This window comes from Phyllostomus hastatus, unplaced genomic scaffold (genome assembly GCF_019186645.2).
Source record: "Phyllostomus hastatus isolate PE091 unplaced genomic scaffold, TTU_PhHast_1.1 phas_contig_1, whole genome shotgun sequence".
NCBI classification, from domain to species: Eukaryota; Metazoa; Chordata; class Mammalia; order Chiroptera; family Phyllostomidae; genus Phyllostomus; species Phyllostomus hastatus.
This window is the reverse complement of record NW_025333498.1, coordinates 45,380,955-45,400,139: the sequence shown is the minus strand read 5'-3', so window position 1 is coordinate 45,400,139 and position 19,185 is coordinate 45,380,955. Positions and strand designations below refer to the sequence as shown.

The following is a 19,185-nucleotide window of genomic DNA, read 5'->3' as shown; positions in this document are numbered from 1 at the left end:
TTTTTAGAAAACATGACATGGTCTGAGTCTGGCACTGTATGGTGGCAGGTACATGCACTGCTCTATGCCACATGCTTCCACTGTGAGGGGGGATTCTGTTCCTTGCACAGACCCACCCTGTAATTTCATGGTGGGTATGGGTCATCAATGAGTGACATTATAACAGGGGCTGGCCAACTACAGCCTGCTGACCGAATCTGGCCTGTGGCCTGTTTTTTACAGACTGTAAGGTGAGGATGTGTCTTATATTTTAAAGCATTAAAAAAAGAAGAAGAACATTCAACAGAGATCATATGGGGTTATGAAATCTAAAATATTTATCATCTATTTTTTTATATAAAAACTGTGTTGATCCCTGCAGAAGGACAGGACAGAGTCCATGTGAAAATTATCACAACTCCCCAGGTTGTAAATGTTACCCTTTTATGAGTCCATTTTATCTTACTTTGTTGGCCAATGAGTCATATATCAAAAACATGATCTGTAATTAAAGTACACTCTAAATGATTTTATGACAAGGGAGTAGTATAGGGCAATAGGAAAAAAAAGGAGAAATAGCAGCACTGATACTGTTCTGACTTAAAAAGAATCAGTTTTAAGTATATTAAAGTCAGTTTCCCAGTAAATATCATACATCAGCTGGAGATGATTGCTGGAAAGGAAGTATCATTAAGCATTCAACAGAAAATCCTCTAAAGAATTAAATTTTGAATACTTTGGAATAAAAGTGCCTTTCAAGAAGACTTTTCAGCCACAGGTGGTACCAAGCATTCATCTTACAAGTAAACATCCATCCTTCATCTTCATTCTTGTCACACACAACTTTAGACCAACAACTGAATTGAAAGCCTTAAGTAGAAGGATGGTGATTTCCCTGATTTCTCATTCTCATGGACTCATAGGGTCTAATGATGATTAGCCATTTATTTAGACACTTGAAATTACCTCAAATAATGTGGAGAAATATAGACTTTCATTTTTAATATGAAGCTAAAGAGTAATTTCTCATATCCAAAGGCAAAGATATAAATTAATAAAGTTATCCATTTTCATATTTTAGAAAATTCATCCTGGTGTTTCTGTGTGCATGTTTATCTTCTAAAGCATTTTAGTCATTAGTGTTTCACAAGGCTTTTCTTATTCCTTGACCATTTCCCTTTTTTCCTGTAATATTTTGCCATCATTGCAGAACTTGTACAATGCTATAATAAATTCCATGCAGTACTGGTTTTCTTATCATTTTAAGGGCCAAATGAATTTAGGGGGAAAAAAGCAAATTGCTTCAGCTGTTTTTATCTAGTGTTTTGTAGATACGATATAGTTCAATCCAAAACTGATAACATATATTTGTTCAAACACCGAGCACAAAATCATCCTTCCTAAGAACCAGTCTTCAAGGGTTTTGATTTCTAGTATTTATCTAGTATTTGATTTCTTGTAATTTATCTTTTCTCATAAATTACGCAACTATTTGATGTAGATCAGTGTTGGCTGGATACAAATGTCATAAAACAACACAATATAAAGCACTCTAATTAGAAAAATGGACATTGTGAACATTTGGTTCAAGAAATCTAAATGTGAAAAGTCTGATATGTTTTATAAAGGTTTTTTTCCAATGCGAGTCCAGATTTCAATTGATATGATCTGAAACTATTGATCTGAAACAGGCTAATTAAACGTAGACCCAAATACATTGTCCAGATTAAATACCCAATTATAATAATACTTATTTCTCTATCTTTGTTACAAAAACTATTGTTATATCAATGTATATTATTATATATCAATATAACAATATTAATGTTAGTGTTTCCTTTATAGATACTCAGCAATTTCGATATTTGAAGTTAGAATAAGAATGGCCAATATAAAGAAATATTTTTAAATCTAACACATCAAATGTTATTGGAGAAGAAAAGAACTATGTATTTAAAAAACTGCCAAAAATGTCTTGAGTAGGTATGGATTTCATTTTTAAAATTAAGTAAACAGAAAAAATATATCTTTATTTTTAATTTACCCACATATGATTTCTATTTTGAGGCCTTAGTCTTCTAAAGTCCCTAATCTGTATGAACTGAAGGACCCGCCTTTTCCACAAATGCAAAGTGGTGTCTACTTTCTGGGCAGAGTGGATATTCAAAATATTTAAGGTCATTGTGGTAGAGACAGACCATTCAGAGCAGATGCCCTGTCAGCCAGGGTAGAGGCTGGCTGGAAAACACGTGTTCTGCTGCACTGAGGCACCCCTGCAGGGGATCAGCTAGTTCTAGAGGCAAGAATTCAGCTTTGATGGGGTAATAGAATATTTGTCATCCACCAAATTTGACATTTACTTTGAGGTTAACTCTCTCTGGGCTTTAGTTTTGACTATCCAGATCCTTGCTCCCACTCCATACCACAAATCCTGTCTGATTCCTATACTCGTCTCTCTCTTAAGATCAAAGGGACACCATCATTCTTTGTTCTTCATCAGCATAAGGGGAACTCCTGCCCCGGTAGGCTATCCAGTCATTGTTTTCTCAATTGCTTTTGCATTGTGCAAGGATACAGTTCCACGACATTTCTCCTTCAACCTGCTTTCCTGGATATGGATACCAAAAATAAATCTCATGTCTCTGTGATATTTATTTTCTTCTTCCACCAGGAATGTGTTGGAAGGATCAGGACACAAATGGAATACTCCAGTACCAAAACTCAAAAATGGAAACTTTTATTCTGATTATGCTATAAGAATTGTTCTAGCTAATGATGAAATAACTCCTAGATGACACTTAAATAAGAGAGATTAAAGCTTAAAAAGCATTCATATATATACACGGCCCAATTTATACCTATGTGTGTATGTGTATGAATTATGATTCTATAGATATGGAATCATATTTTATATGTTTATAGGCCAGAGCATTTATTATTATTGTCTTTTCACATTATTGCACCATCTACACTCATACTCATAATATTGAGATTTATTACCATTTTTAAACAGTTTTGTTAAGATAAAATTCACATACAATATAATTCACTCCCTTTAGTATGTAAAATTCAATATTTCTAAATATATCAACAGAGTCCTGCAACCACACTGTAATTCCATTTTAGAATGTTTTGATCACACCAGAAAGAGACCCCATACTTAGCAATCACTCCTCATGCCTTCTACTACACCAATCTTCTACTTTCTATAGCTGTATATTTGCCAATTTGGGGTCCTTCATATGAATAAAATAATAAAATATATGGTCCTCTATGGCTGGTTCCTTTTCCTTAGCATGATGTTTTCAAGGTTCATCCATGAAGCCTGTATGAGTACTTTATTCTTTTTTATACCAAATAATATTTCTTTGTGTGGATTTATCACATTGGATTATACACTAGAGTTTTTTTTCTTATTAATCTATTTTTTCCTCTTATTATGCCTAGGAATCTTTTCTATGCTATGCAGAGCCTTGTAAAGTTTTTTTTTTTCCAGAATTAAACTGGTAAAATTAGTAAAAATTACAAATGTAGTAAACAACTAAAACCTCTTCCTGTGGAAGAAGTGACCTATTCAAAGAGAAGCAATTAATGCAAATATACAAGTGCCCACATGTTGAGAAATTTAAAAAGCACTAGCAAACTAAGACATATTAATAAGGATTGCCTCTACTATCTAATGGCAAGATGTACATCAAAATCTATATTGGTTATGTCTGCAAGTTATATAAACAAGTGTATAAAAATGAAAAACAGAACCAATAATTGTGTTTAATAATGTGTCCTGTCCTATGATATTAATAGAAATAATAAGAGAGCTAAATCTTGATTACTATTCCTTTTATGTACTCCTCTGTCTCAAAATGCATGAGAGAAATTTTTGGAGAGGGTCTTATTCCCTTTTAGTGCTATGTTTTAAAGACTTATATCCCTCTTCAAGTCATTTTTTCTAGTAGTAACACAATCACTTTGAAAAATTAACCTTGCATTTTCTTCCCATAACAAGTCAGTTCATACTAGAAAACTGCACTTTATGCTTTCATTCACATAATCATTTTAAAGGAAACATAAATGTAAGGTTTCAAGTTTCTTAGTCTAGTTGAACAACAACAACAAAAAGAATCAATTACAGTATCAGTTATCTGTGAAAACAACTGACATTTAGTTTTACATGTAAGGTAAATTGGAATGGCATGGAACCTTTCTACTCACAGGTATCTAAAGACTCGTCTGAATCATCAGGACAGTCAGGGTCCCCGTCACACAGCCAACTCTGGGAGACACAAGTCACATGATCGTGGCAAAGAAATTCACCAGGATCACAGGACTGCTGATCTGAAAATGAAAATGTTTCAAAATAAAATATGAATGATCTGAACATGAACAGAAGAGCAGTACAAAGATGAAATATGAGAAAGCAATACATAAAAGGTACACAGATGGGATCCACCTTTTCTGGTCAGCAGCAAAGCTAAACCAAAATATTTGTTTTAATTTTAGCCACTTAGCTCAAGTACACCATTTTGATAGAATTGACACTGATGTGGTCTCACACAATCTATTCTGGAAATAGTTAGAAACTCTATTTATGTTTGACTAGAGACTTTGTCATATCGGATAAGGCATATAGATATCTCAATAAGCAGGTTTTATAGATGGTGATCTAAAACAGAAGTTTTGAACACAGAAATTTCCATTCCTCCTTTGCTCCAAGAGAAGAAAAATCTGAGAGTTAAATATTGTACCTAAACTGCATCTTTGCGTATTCAGTTCTTAACATCCCATCCTAATACCGGAACTTCATGTCTCTACATTAGTTAGACCACCCAGTCTCCTAATATTTTCTTCTCCTTTTTGCTATGACTTTCCAGGTGACAGTTTTCACTACTAATACAAAAAATATGGTAGTAAACTTCCATAAAGATTTGCTCTAACTTGGATTTCTACAGATGGGTGTATCCAAAAAGTCCATTATTTTCCTTCTCTTGTTTCAGAATATTTAAGATCTATCATCCTTCGTCAAGTCCTAATAAACTCATTAGATGTTGTTTCTTTTCAATATACTTACTTATACCCTGTAAATCCATTCAACAGCATATTTTGTATTTATATTTTAACTGGAAAATAAATATTTCTTACAATTAATGACATATGATTGTGAAGGAGTGCTGGGAACCACATAGCCATTTGACAGCACACTTTTGTTATGTATACACAAAAATGATTCAAATAGTTAAAAAACCATCAGTAAATAGGTATTTCAATATATATCAAAAATAAATTCTAAGTGATATGAAAGTATTAGTCTATTGCTTAATTGGCACTTTTACCTTAGCAATTAAAATATGATGGTTTATCTCCCACACAATAATCTGATAAAACATGGCATATCTTTCCTTTCTCTTCCTCAATTTCTTTCCTTTCACCCCAACATAACTTTCAATAAATATATGTTACAAACACATAAAATATCTTTAATCTATAGGCATGGGTAGATAATTATTTTTTCTATTTTTAAAACTATAGATATTTCCTGAGAACTAATATTATCCTATTTTTAATAAATGTACCATCAATACCATACTCATCACCACTGCTATAATAATTACTGTTGTTGTTTTTTTGCATTAAAACAGTTGTGTTCTTGAGCATACTCTGTATTTGACCCTAGACTTGGTGCTATAGAATCTAAGATGTAGTAGTCACAGTCTTTGTCTTAAGGACCCAGTAGATTACTGTGCCAACAGACCAGCAGTACAAAAGTACTTCATATACAAAAAGTTGTGAAATAAATAAAAAAAAAGCTGCTAAAAGGAGAGACCACAGATAGAGACAGATAGAGATAAATATGAAGCACAGTTTGAGGATGTAAGCATAACTTGAAAGATGGGTAGGGTATCAATAAATGGAGAACAAGAACAGGGCAGTCCTGACAAGGGGCAGTGCAAACAAAATTGCTAAGGCAGTAGCAACTACAATGCATTTGATACAAATAAAAGTTTTTTCTTTCTTTTTACTAAAATCAATATGACATTCATGTTATAAGACCTGAGAGTGACATCCATTTGAATAAAAGGTCCTGTGCTCAGCAAAGTGGGAAACACTGAGGAGGACAGAGTAGCTGGAAAAAAGTGAAAGGAGGAAGAAATTAAGTGAGGGATTCAGGGAATATGGCCTTGAGAGTGGCAGATGAAGGCTGTGAGTACTGTTAAAAGTAGAGGGGGGAACCACTGGACCGTTCTGAGTAGAGAGACATTCTCTAAATTACTCTTTAAAGGCTTACTCTGGCGACTGTGTTGAGAATAGAATACAATGAGGTAAAGGTGGAGACTAGGAGATCATTAGGATGGCACTGCAATAACAGGTTGTATGGGTGTATGTGTTGGTGAAAGGAAGTTTCACAGGAGTGTTTGATGAGAAAACTGAAGCCAAATACCTTGTTTCCCATTCCATTACATGTCAGAATCTTGAATTCAAATCTCTGGCTCCAAATGTAAGATTTTTTTCAATGGTTTTTTGAATATCCTGAGTATGGAGCACTTGGGAGATAATCAAGAACACATATGCATTAGGCAGTGATACATTTAAGCCTAAAATTCAGGAGAATGATCAAAACTAGAAGCACAAAACAGAACTTAAGCTTTCAGAAAACAATTAAAGCACAAAAATAGATGTAGCTGAAATTAAAGTGAGGCATGGAGGAGGGAAGGAGGGAGAGAGGGCAGGGGGGAGAGAGACAGACAGACAGACAGAGAATGAAGTAAGCCTAGGTCAAGCAAGGAGATAGAGAAGACAAAGTTTAGCCAGAGATACAAGAGGAAAAGGGCAAGAGGAAAAGAAAAGATTTATTAAATCCATGTGAAATTTCAATAATTGGATTGAAGAAGGGGATAACTAGTGACAAAATTTGGAAATGACGAGCTCTGAAAAGATGGCACAGACTTACAAGCTGAGGGAAAATGCCACTGAAGAAATAAAGAGATTGGAGGCCCAAGAAGGGTGTGAAAGTGAAGGACTTTACCATGAAAAACCCATGAGTCTGGGATAAGAACCTAAATAATACTGAAGCAAAAAAAAATTAGGACAGAAAAATGAAATAGAGAAATTATTAGCAGGTAGGCATGAAAGTTAAGGTATTCTTACACGGTTGGGTTTTCTCAAAGAACTGAAATGCAAGACTTGAAATTTGAGGAAGTACAGTTGGAAAGAATGGTAAAGATTTAGAGTAACTGCTGTGGGAAATTAAAGAGCAATCAACTAAGAATTTGAGGAAAGTGCTTTTTCTAAAGGCAAAAAAATAAATAAATAAAAAGGATCCATCTAAGATTGAAAGGTATATATTCTACAGTTGAGTATTTTGTTCATTTTGTTTTGTATTAATGTCTACATTAGGCCATAAATACAGGATAATACTCTGGGAAAATCCAACAAGAAAATCCCTTTGGATAATATGCAAATCCCCATCTTCAATAGGTATTCATATGTATGTAGACATAGACACTAATTCATCATAATTCAAAAATAATCTTTTTTCCCAGAAGTAAGATTGACCTAACAGAATTTATCTAATGAGCCTATAAGTTTGTAAAGCAAACTCCAACTTTTAAAACAATTAGTGCTGTTGCAATTTTGGGGACAGTTTTATATTATTGTTCTAAGAAATAGCCATTAAGAATATCCTCCTACAACCCATTTACTTATTTTCAATCAGATATTCCATTTCAAGGTCAGTTTTTAACAGCATTGATTATAGTATTCAAATAAGTGAATTTTTAGTATTTCAAGGAAATTATTTAAAATATATCCTCTGGATTGAGTTCCTTGATTCAGGAACTAAATATGTTGTTTGTATGTGTATTTTCCACTTTTCCTGTTTTATGCTTCCTGCTATATTTCTGAAATATCCAAACTAATCCTATTTTAAATGTCTTCCTATTGTGTGAAACATGGTGTTATACACTGTAATTAAGAAGAAGCTTACGAGAAAGGGCAGGCAGTTTCACTTACATCCCTAAGGAAGAAGATCAAAACTAGTACAATGTCTACTTCTTTGTAATAAAAGACTTTTGCAATCAAAAGACATGAAAAAATTAGGACAACTGTAATTTATAGAATTTACTGAATTTGGATTCATTCTGGTATGAGAAAAGATTAGTATGAAAACCCTGCTGCACTTATAGGAAAACATCTAATTACTTATTTTAATAAAAATACATATTATTTTAAAGCCCTGGCTGGTGTAGCTCAGTGGATTGAGCGCGGGCTGTGAACCAAAGTGTCACAGGTTCGATTCCCAGCCAGGGTACATGCCTGGGTTGCAGGCCATAACCCCCAGCAACCACACATTGATGTTTCTCTCTCTCTCTCTCTCTCTCCCTCTCTGTCTCTCTCTCTCTCTCTCTCTCTCTCTCTCTCTCTCTCTCTCTCCCTCCCTCCCTTCCCTCTCTAAAAATAAATAAATAAAATCTTTAAAAAAACATATTATTTTAGAAGATACAGATAGACTTGCTGATAGAAAATATACATGAGTAGTCACAGACCAGCTAACTTACCTTTTCTCACTTTAATATTATGATGAGCTGCTAATTTTGATATTTAAAATAAAACTGTCAGAATCAAATACTAAAACTAATATCTGTCAATATTAGTCTATTGAATAATTATGCAGCCTCCAGCTCCTTGAGTGTTTCACTATAATTAATTTATAATAATGTTATAACATCTCCCTTAGAAGTTGACTTCCTATTTAGATATTAGTAAGAATGTTAGTTTATCAACAAATTGTCTGCCTACTAATGCATAATGGGACACTACAGGGACACTTAAAGAAAATATAAATAATGAACTCCAGTATCTAATTACAAATTAAAGTTTAAGGAAGGACAGTTGCACTTAACATCTAAATTCCTGAGGAGTCTGACATCAAACCTAGCTAAATTAAAAATAGGTACAACCATTTGCAACAGCTTAAGTATTAGGGAAATGTTATGACAGGTTTTCAGAACTTAGTAAACAACAACAATATTTATTTATTAAATCTATAGCTCATTGTTAAACATAGGATGGCTAATTATAATACCCCATTTATAGCTGTTAAAAGAAAAATATGGTTATATTCCTTTTCTTCTCATATGACTGGCAATGGATGATTATCAGAATAGAATTCTTGTAGAGACCTACATAGCATATTACCAATTCATCTTAAAATTTTGATAAATCTCATATAAAATTAGAAAAATGATGTTAGTTATCAAGTATCAGGAAGTACCTTATTTTTGTTTCTTCACATTCTCCTACACCAGAAAAATACAAATGTAAATGAAGGATAAATTCCTCAGAATTTTGTTCATGTTGTTTTTCATAATCTGGTCAGAGATATTCTGCTCCAGTGCTTTATTTTGCTATTCTTTCACCTTAGAACTTTTAGTTCTCCATACTGTTCTATTCACTTTCCCTAAAAATATAATTTCTATGTCTTTAGTGTTTATTCCTTTGTTTGGAATGTCCTTTCCCATACTATAAAACTGTCATCATTTTCTAAATTCCAATGACATTTATCTCCTTTAATTTAAACTTCCGCCACTAAATTTTTCTGTCTCCATCACTGGTTCCATCACCCACTACTCAAACCACCAATGAGCTCCTACTGTATTTTACTCTGTGCAGTATAGCTACTAGACAAAAAGTCCCTAGAGGGCATAGCATTCTGTCTTGGATCTCATATTTGCTCCTAACCAGCTGATTTCAATGAAAAAAAGAAAAATTTTATAAAGAGAATTATACAATGTTTTTTAAAAAGAAATAAAGAAAAAACAAAGAAGTAAACAGTGTTTTGCTTTTTATTATCAGAAGAATGAATTGCTTTATTTAGTTAATCAATAAAATAAAACTAAGTTGTCCCATGGTTAAAATAAAATACCCTGAGTAGTAAAGATTATACCACATAAAATTAAAGCATCCATGAACACTAAAAATCATACTTGAGAGAGATTCAATGTTATTCCCTAGAGTCTCTTAAAGACTATACTGAAAATTACACTTTTACAATAGCTGGCTGTATAATGGTAACTTTGCCAAATACATTAATGATAGTAATTTTTAAAAGATAATTCCTTTAGGAATATATTCATTGTAAGTGTAAGATTAAATTAAGCTCATAATTTTAAGTCCGTGTTTAATAGGAATACAGAATATATTTGGATTATAGACATCTTGGGAGACTGGTATGGGATAAGGTAGGTAAAATATGGTCAGAACTAGTGGTTACATTTTACCAAGGAATATGAGGTCTGTCCAGATAAAGTCCAACCAGTGTTAATATAATAGGAATGGTTTACATGACATCAATGTAAACTTGCAGCCAAGGAGAGTGGACTGGATAGTGCCTGCGTGAGCAATGACAACTTCACTCAACTAATCAATGGGAGTGGTACAGGTCACTGAGTGAGCACATGCATATGTGTGGCCACACATGTGCATATGCATATGTGTGTGGCCATCATATTTAAAATGACTGAGTAGAGAAACGAATCTGCATTACGTTTTGAGTTAAGCTTGAATATTCCTCCATGGAAACTATTTGAACAATTCTGAAGGCTGCAGCTATGGACAACTAGTGATTGGCACCTTCATCACAATGATGTGCCTGCCCATGCAGAGTTTTTTGGCAAAACATCAAATCACCCAGGTGACTCAGTCCCTCTAAGCCCAAATTTGGCATCTTTTTCTTGCTTTTCCCAAAACTAAAATCACCTTTGAAAGGGAGGAGATTTCAGGCCATCAGTGGGATTCAGGAAAATATGATAAGGCAGCTGGTAGTGATTGGGAGAACTGTGTGAGGTCCCAGGGTGCCTACTTTGAAGGAGACTGAGGCATCATTATCCTACATACAGTGCTTCTTGTATCTTTTATATTCTTCAATAAATGTCTCTATTCTTCATATTATTTGGCTATATACTTTCTGGACAGACCTTGTCTATCTCCATAAATGCATGATTTATTGAAAAATAAATCTTATTATATATAATAGATTATAATTTGTGATATAGTTTATCTATGTTAAATAAATCCTTATTAAAAACTTTCCCAGGCTTAAGTTAGAGGGATATTAGTAATGAAGAGTATTCATATTTCAATGATATATGATTTTTAATTAATAATTCCTACTGTCATGCTAAATCATTGGTGACAATTTAGAAAGCTAATTACTCAAACAACAGACATATGTGCTCCCATACTCATATATTATACGAGTATACACGTGATTAAGAGAGACCTGAAATATTTGAATAAGAGCCCTGTGGTGGACTGGATAGCAGCAACCCCAAAATGTCCACATCCTGATTCCCAGAGCCTGAGAATATAGACATAGTAAAAGGTTTGGGAAGATGTGATGGCATTAAGAATCTTGAGACTAAGACACTAGCCTAGATTATTGAGGTGAGCCCAAAGCAATTACAGGGGTACTTATAAGATGGAAATGAGACAGGAAAGAATAAGACATGAACACAGGAGCAAAGGGTGGTGCATTCTGAGGATGATGCCAAGAACCAAGGAATGTGGACAGCATCTCAAAGCTGGAAAAGGCAAAAAAATGAATTCTCACTTAAAACCTCCAAAACTCAAGACTCCAAGAACTCAATCATGTGGACATTAAGCTTCTGACCTCTAGAATGGCAAGATAAAAAAGTATGTGTTGCTCTAAGCCACTAAATTTTTGACTGTTTGTTACAACACAATACTAAACTAATACCAGACCCCATGACACAACCCACATACCATTATATAAGCCTGATTAAATGAACAGCAAACAAGCAAGCTGCTAGTGATTTTACCACTAATTTAAAGGGTTTTTCCCTCCTAAATTGTTTCAACACTACCTATTTAAATAAAACATCTTTTTATTTCTCTTTTATGTCAAATGACAGTCAAAATACACCTGCATAGGACTAAAGCCAGTGATAACAGCGAACAGCACATGACAAGATTTTATTTTAAAAGTAAAAAATCATAAATGCTCAAATAAGTGACATCCTTGATTGGGAAACATACAAATTGAGAAATAAGTGTGTGTGACTGTATTCTCATGAGATGAGAAAGTGCAAAAATGTGATATCTTTCTATTATGAGAAAATTGTAATTAATTGTATATTTTATGCTTCCTATTGGTTACCAAATTTACAATCATTCCATGCCTTATTAACCACTCAAGTTTTTAGTGCTTCAGATGTCAATTTGTACTTGCAAAATCTCTCATATAAAACTAAGACAATATTGAAAATTTAAAGAACTACATTTTCCCCAATAAGAAGCTTTGCTCATTTATTTTTTCTATAATAATGAACAACTGAAAAGTATCTCTGTAAATATTTCAAATCTAATTTGACATTTAATTTCACACAAACTTATCACACTTTCAAGAAGAAAGTCAGTTTTTTTCTTTGATTATTTAAATATTGATAGTTTCTTATTTTATTCAGGCAGTGATATGGAAAATTAAAAAGTACTCAGCACAGACCTGTTTGAAATTGCTTCTTTACCAAGAAAAAAAGACTTAAATTACTGGGATAAAAACCTGTTCTTTATTTAGCAAGAGACAAAATATATATTTTTAGTGGAATAAAACTGGTATATTCAATATTGTTGACTAGAGTTTTTATTATCATTGGACTAATTCTTTGCAGTTCTGTGTTCTTTTCTAAAATTTCAGTAGAAATGTTCTATTTCCTTTTTTACCTGCCCTTTCTCAAAAGCTCACTGAAATGAATCTTCAGAGTTATTTCATATACCACATTATTAAGAAAGAAAAAATTGACAGTTCTCCTTCTTAAATTTAAAAGAAAAAGCCTGAATTATTGACATTTCTTTGCAAGTTTTAGTCTCTAAATTCTATATGATCTTCATCCAATCTTGTAGGAGTTAGCAAAATTCACATCTATTTTCTCACTTCTAAGCTTAGTGAGATGTAAAGCAGATGGTTAGACTTTGGCTCTTTCAGGGGTAATACAAAATCTATTCTCCATGTTGTGTTTTAATCATTAATGGCTTTTCAAAGACTACAATTGTACTTTTCTCAAGTCCCTACTTTCTTTACAATCATGTGAGGTATGTGCTACTATAGATGTATCTGGAAATGGAGCAGCCCATGTTGTGGACAGCTGAAGTAGGAGATCATAATGGGGATTGGATACGTAGGAAATATTTTTAGTCACCTACCCAACAGCTGTTTTTACCTCTTTTGGAAAAATCCCACTTTCCTCTATAGAGGCAGGTAAAGCCAGATCCTTGCTTTCCCTGTCTGTCTTGCAGCTAAGGCATGGACCCTAACTTTGACTAAGGATGACTGAGGTATAGAGTCTGCTAGGAATTCCCTGGGAAATGTATATTTTACACACACACACACACACACACACACACACACATGAAAAGACTTAAGAGGAGGAGCTCTCTCGCATCACTTTAGATTAGGCAGTTGAAGCCTGGAGTAGCCACAGACATGTTAAGAACATGAGGATAAATAAGGCTGAGGACAAGAGTCAACACAGTGAGGATGGCAAAGTGGAAAGATACTCAGCACCTGGGTTTTGTATGAGATTGTGGGTTACTCTGAGGTGCCTCTAAACCACATCCCACTAATCTCTGGACATTGTGTTACTTTATGCAATAAATACCCTTATCACATTGCCATGGTATGTTGGGTAATATTACTACCAATCAGAAGTAACTGATACAGGTATCAGTTCCCCAGAAAAGGTGTTTTTAAAAATTATTTTAGTAAAAGAATGCACAATTGCCAAGCTGACCAGGTGAGAGATAGCAATCTAAACAAAAGGAAGCTCATATAGGGAAAAGATGGCATATTAATGGCACACCAAGTTATTCATATAGCTGAAGTTTAGTTCATGTTTTAAAGATTGGCTAGAAAATAGATGGAATATTTACATTGTTTGGCTTGAATATAATCAATATTTTAATGTGCTCTTCATAACCATTCATTAAGAGTTCCTGCTTTTCATTATTTTAAGTTGCTAGATTTTTTAAATACATTTTTTGTGGGACATAATAAAATAATACTATGAATGGTGGCAAATATTAAATTTTCACTATGTACTACATGTTAAATTAAAAGGTGAAAGATTTGTGTGTGAAGAGAAACCAGAATATACATGCTAAATTAAATAATTTGTGCATTCCATTTAATACTCATAAAAATCTGTTATTTGCATTTTACAAATCAGATAAGAGACTCTTTATAAAGTTAAATGTCTTCCTTAATTGCACCCAACTATAAAGTCACAAGATCAGGACAAAAATACTCATTTGATTGACACAAAGCCTGCCCACATAACCACTAACTGAATTTTTTTCACAAATGGAGGACTGCTGGCATTTTGAGCACAATGATTTTTGCAATATTGACCTCTAGGCATTAAATGCTAGCTGTACCTTCAAGTCATTATAGCCCAAAATATCCCACAATATATGAGCACTACAGACGTTGTACTAATGAAACTTCCTTGGAAATTACATAAACAGTATTCACCCAACTTTAAACTGATGATATTTAGCATGGACCTCATTCTTCCAAACTAGGTCTTAAAGGTTCCTTCTTCTCAAGTCTTTTCCATCTGCTGGCTGGTACCTAAAATTCTATATTTGACTCTCAGAGAGATAAAAGAGCATCTTTGTTAGTTAACATCATAGAGGACAAAGGTCTTAGCGAGGTGGGCTTGTGAATTTGGTAAATTGTGAAATATGAATGCAAGTTCAAAGGTTTACCTAAACATAAGTATAAGTAATACAGGTTATTAAGTGCTTCTCTAGAGTAGACACATGTCATGAGAATTCAATCTTCATAAAAGTAATTACTACTCTATCAAAGAAAAGGTCTAATGTAATACTTTAATGTTAATAGGAAATTAGTAAACGTGGCTATGGAGGCCTAAAGAAATATAAATTAAGCCTCATAACATTTCCAGGAAGACATATAAATTCACATATTTTTTCACACTACACCAATGCTTGTTCTTCTTTCCCCCACAAATTAAGAAATTATTGAGAAATGGTATAATTTAATCTAACAAATCATGTTACAATAGTATGTATCAGAGTATAATTATTTTCTGTATTTCAAGATCTGATATTTTAACTGCATAGGTTATATTGAATTAAATTATAAGAAAATAGATGGTAATAAAAAAGTTTTTAAAAACCATATCTTTTGAAGTTGCATTTTTAAACATTCTTATAGGTTTTTCTATGTAGAAAAAAATACATATAAACTTGTTTTTTAAAAGTATTCAATGTACTGCTCTGTACATTGTCTTCATTTTTTTACTCAAAAATATTTTCTGCTTCACCTTTCTATTGGTAAATCTAATTACATAAAATAAATTTAACATGAACATGGTAGAACATTATATAAAATGTCCACATATTTTAAAGTTTTAAAAAAGGAGAAGTATCTTGCCCTGGTTGGTGTGGCTAAGCTGATTGAACTCCAGCCTGTGAACCAAAGGTTGCCAGCTCAACTCCCAGTCAGGGGACATGCTTGGGTTGTGGGCCAGGTCCCAAGTAGGGGTCACATGAGAGGCAACCACACTGATGTTTCTCTTTACCTTTCTCCCTCCCTTCCCCTATGTCTAAAAATAAATAAATAAAATCTTTAAAACAGGGGGGAAGTGTTTTAATGTTATAATATAAGTAATAGTTAAGCTGAAAGTGGCAATAAACAACTCCATAGGTAATCTTTGGTCATTTGTTTTATTATTTTAAAAAATAATGAATAAAAGTGAGATTTCATGAACAAATTGGTTTTTATTTTTAAAATTTTTAATTCTTTATTTTTATTAATTTACACTATTATAGATGTCCCTATTCCCCTTCCCCTGCTTTTGCCACCTTTCCCAACCCCCCCCAACATATTGTTTTTTAAACCTTTGTATGAACTTAGAAAAAATGGCCTCCAAACAGTGTCAAAATTTATACCTCAACCTTACTTTTATCCCACACCCTAACTACAAGGCCTGAAAATTCCGTGCCTGCCATATAAATGATTATCATGGCGACAATAATCCTGTGCATAATGCACACAGAAACGTGGGTGGAGAGTAGATGGAAGCTACACTAACCCCCTCTCAGGACCAAATTGAAATTATAACTAAATTATAGGAAAATAATCCTGAATAACCAACTGAAGACTAGCTGGAGAGAAGCCGTATGACCAAGGACTTAATGGAAAAAACCTTACAACCACATCAACATTGGTAGGAAGTACAGAGTTTTGAGGGCTGACTGGACTTCAACGGGTAACAGCTGAGGTTCCAGAGGGATATTTCAGTGGCCAGGGGAGTTATTCCTAGGGTCTAAATCCCAAACTGAGCTCCCTAGCTTAGAGCACCAGAACCAGGAAAGGAACCCAAATAATATCTGGCTATGAAAAGCAGTGGGGTTTCTGTCCACCAGGGTCAATGACTAGAGACACAGACAGCCTCTTAAGGGACAACACACAAAATTCTGTTTGCAGCCACTTAATCCTCAGCTTTGGCAGAGAGCAGGCAGAATGGACTAGAGATGCATGAAGAGAGTCTAAGGTTGCTGGCTCTGGGAAGAGAGCTGAAAATCAGCCACCATGATCCACATTGTCAATCATTTCCAATACTATAGAAGTCATTTTTTGGGGCAGAGCACTACCTTCCATGCAGTATCAGTCTGGGGAGAAACAATAACCCCACCCACAGGAGTCCCTCTCACCCCACCCTGTGGTGCTTAAGCCCTATTGCTGAGGAACACAGCAGGAGCCTACATCAGAAACAGAGCCTAAGGGAAAGCCTACTGGCCAGTGCAGATCTCTGGTAGCTCTGAGACTTTATCCAACACTCCCTAGACCCTGGTGATGGTAAAGCTTCCCTGGGTGCTCAGCTTAGTTCTCTTTGCACACACCCAGGCCCAGGACAGGGAGCTACAGTTTTCCCAGGTCCAGTCACAGGCAGCATCTGACATAGACCTCACCAGAGTCTTGCAGACCTACTTAATACATAGAAACAAACACAAAGCCAAAATTAGAATAGCCAAAAGTAGAATACAAAGAAACAGGTCCCAAATGAAAGAACAAGAAAATTCTCCAGAAGAGCTAAGTGAAATGGAGACAAGAAAGTTATCAAATATAGAGTTCAAAGTAATGATCACAAGGATGCTTGATAGCATAAAAAAGACATGGAAATCAAAAAAAGGAACAGTCAGAAATAAATAATGTATTATTTAAAATAAATAATATTCTGGAAGGAATAAACAGTAAGTTAGATGAAGAGGATCAAATCAGCATTTGAAAGACAAACTAGAATAAAATACCCAATTAGAAGAGTAAAAACAAAGAAAAAAATGTTTTAATTTTATTTTAAGGAAACTTTGTGGCAACACAAAGCATAGCATCATCCACATCACAGGAACACCAGAATGAAAAGAGAGCGAGCAAGGGATCAAGACCTTATTTAAAAAAATAATGACCCAAAACTTCCCTAACCTGGTGAAGGAAAAGGCAAACAAATCTAGGAAGCACAATGAGTCCCGCACAAGATGGACTCAAAGAGGCCCACACCAAGACACATCATAATTAATATGGCAAAGGTTAAATACAACAGAGAACTTTAAAAACCACAACAGAAAATCAGTTAATTACTCACAAGGGAGCTCCCATATTACTGTCATCTGATTTATCAACAGAAACATTTCAGGCCAGAACAGATTGGAATGAAATATTCGTGTTGAAGAGCAAGGACATACAACTAAGGTAATTTTACCTAAAAAGTCTATCATTTAAAATTGAAGAAAAAATAAAGAACTTTCTAACAAGAAAAAGCTAAAGGAGTTTGATAACACTAAACCAGTATTGAAAGAAATGTTAAAAGGCTTGCTAGAAGAAGGAGAAGGAGAAAGAAGGAGAAGAAGAATGAGAAGGTGAAGAAGAAGAAAAAGAAGAAGAAGAACAATAACAACAAACAACAAACAACAACAACAACCACAGAAGAAAATAGTTTAAAAATAAAATGGCAATAAATACATATCTCTCAATAATCACAATAAATATTAAATGCTCCAGTAAATATAGGGTAGCTGAATGAATAAGAAAGCAAAACTCATATACATGCTGTCTTCAAGAGACCCACTTCAGAACAAAAGATACACATAGGCTAAAAGTAAAGATATGGAAAAATATATTTTATGCAAATGGAAAGGAAAAAAGCTAGGGTATCAATACTCCTATCCAACAAAATAGACTTTAAGATCAAGACTATATAATAAAAGGCAAAAAAGGACAATACATAGTGATAAAGTGAATAATCTGAAAAGAGGATATAACCTTAGTAAACATTTATTCACCAACATAAGAGTGCTTAAATATACAAAGAAAATACTAATGGACCTAAAGAGAGAGGTCAAAAGAAATACGGTCATAGTAGGGGATTTTCATCCCATTCACTTCAGTGGATAGATCTTCCAAGCAGAAAATAAACAAGGAGATAGTGAATGACACACTAGATCAAATGATTTCATAGATATCTTCAGAACATTGCATCCCAAAGCTGCAGAATATACGCACTTTTCAAGAGAACATGGAATGTTTTCTAGGATAGACCACATGTTAAGATATAACATAAGTCTCAATAAATTTATGAAGATTGAAATCACATCAAGCATCTTCTCTGATCACAATGCTGTGAAACTAGAAATCAATCACAAGAAGAACACTGAAAAATATACAAATGTTGGGAACTGCCCTGACTGGTATCAGAAGCTGAAACCCCCGCCTAGGCTAAGGCTGAGGGAACACCCTTGGAACCGTAAACCAGCAAGGAGACAAAAGCTTATCTCCCTGGCAGGAGTGCTGCTTCTGCTTCTTTATTCATGACTGAACCCCAAAAAGCTTGGTCGGTTAGCCAAAGACGGGTAAGATTCCCCACGGGGGGGAACGACCTAAGACAGGCACGATCACTTTGGGAGGCCCCCCAAAAGAAGGACGTGGGGGGGGGGCTGCAGCAAAAGGGGGTGATGGACCCTCGCTCCTCAGCTTCGACATAGCCCGAGTTCTCAGCATCTGGGAAAAAACCTCCTTGTCTCCCAGTTGCCTTAGTTCCCTTGCTCCACCTAAGCCTGAAACAATGACAGGGTGGTGCAGCTCTGTACTGAGAAGTGCGGATTCCCCAGGGT

General features: G+C 34.4%; 1 protein-coding gene across 1 annotated transcript in view; it reads right to left on the bottom strand.

Annotated features, from left to right (window-relative positions):
- The window catches only part of LRP1B (LDL receptor related protein 1B), a 1,811,620-nt gene that overhangs the window by 1,497,470 nt on the left and 294,965 nt on the right, over positions 1–19,185 (bottom strand). The window contains exon 2 of the mRNA XM_045853515.1: positions 4,192–4,314. Within this exon, the coding sequence (XP_045709471.1) occupies positions 4,192–4,314 (123 nt within the window). The remainder of the gene's footprint in view (positions 1–4,191; positions 4,315–19,185) is intronic.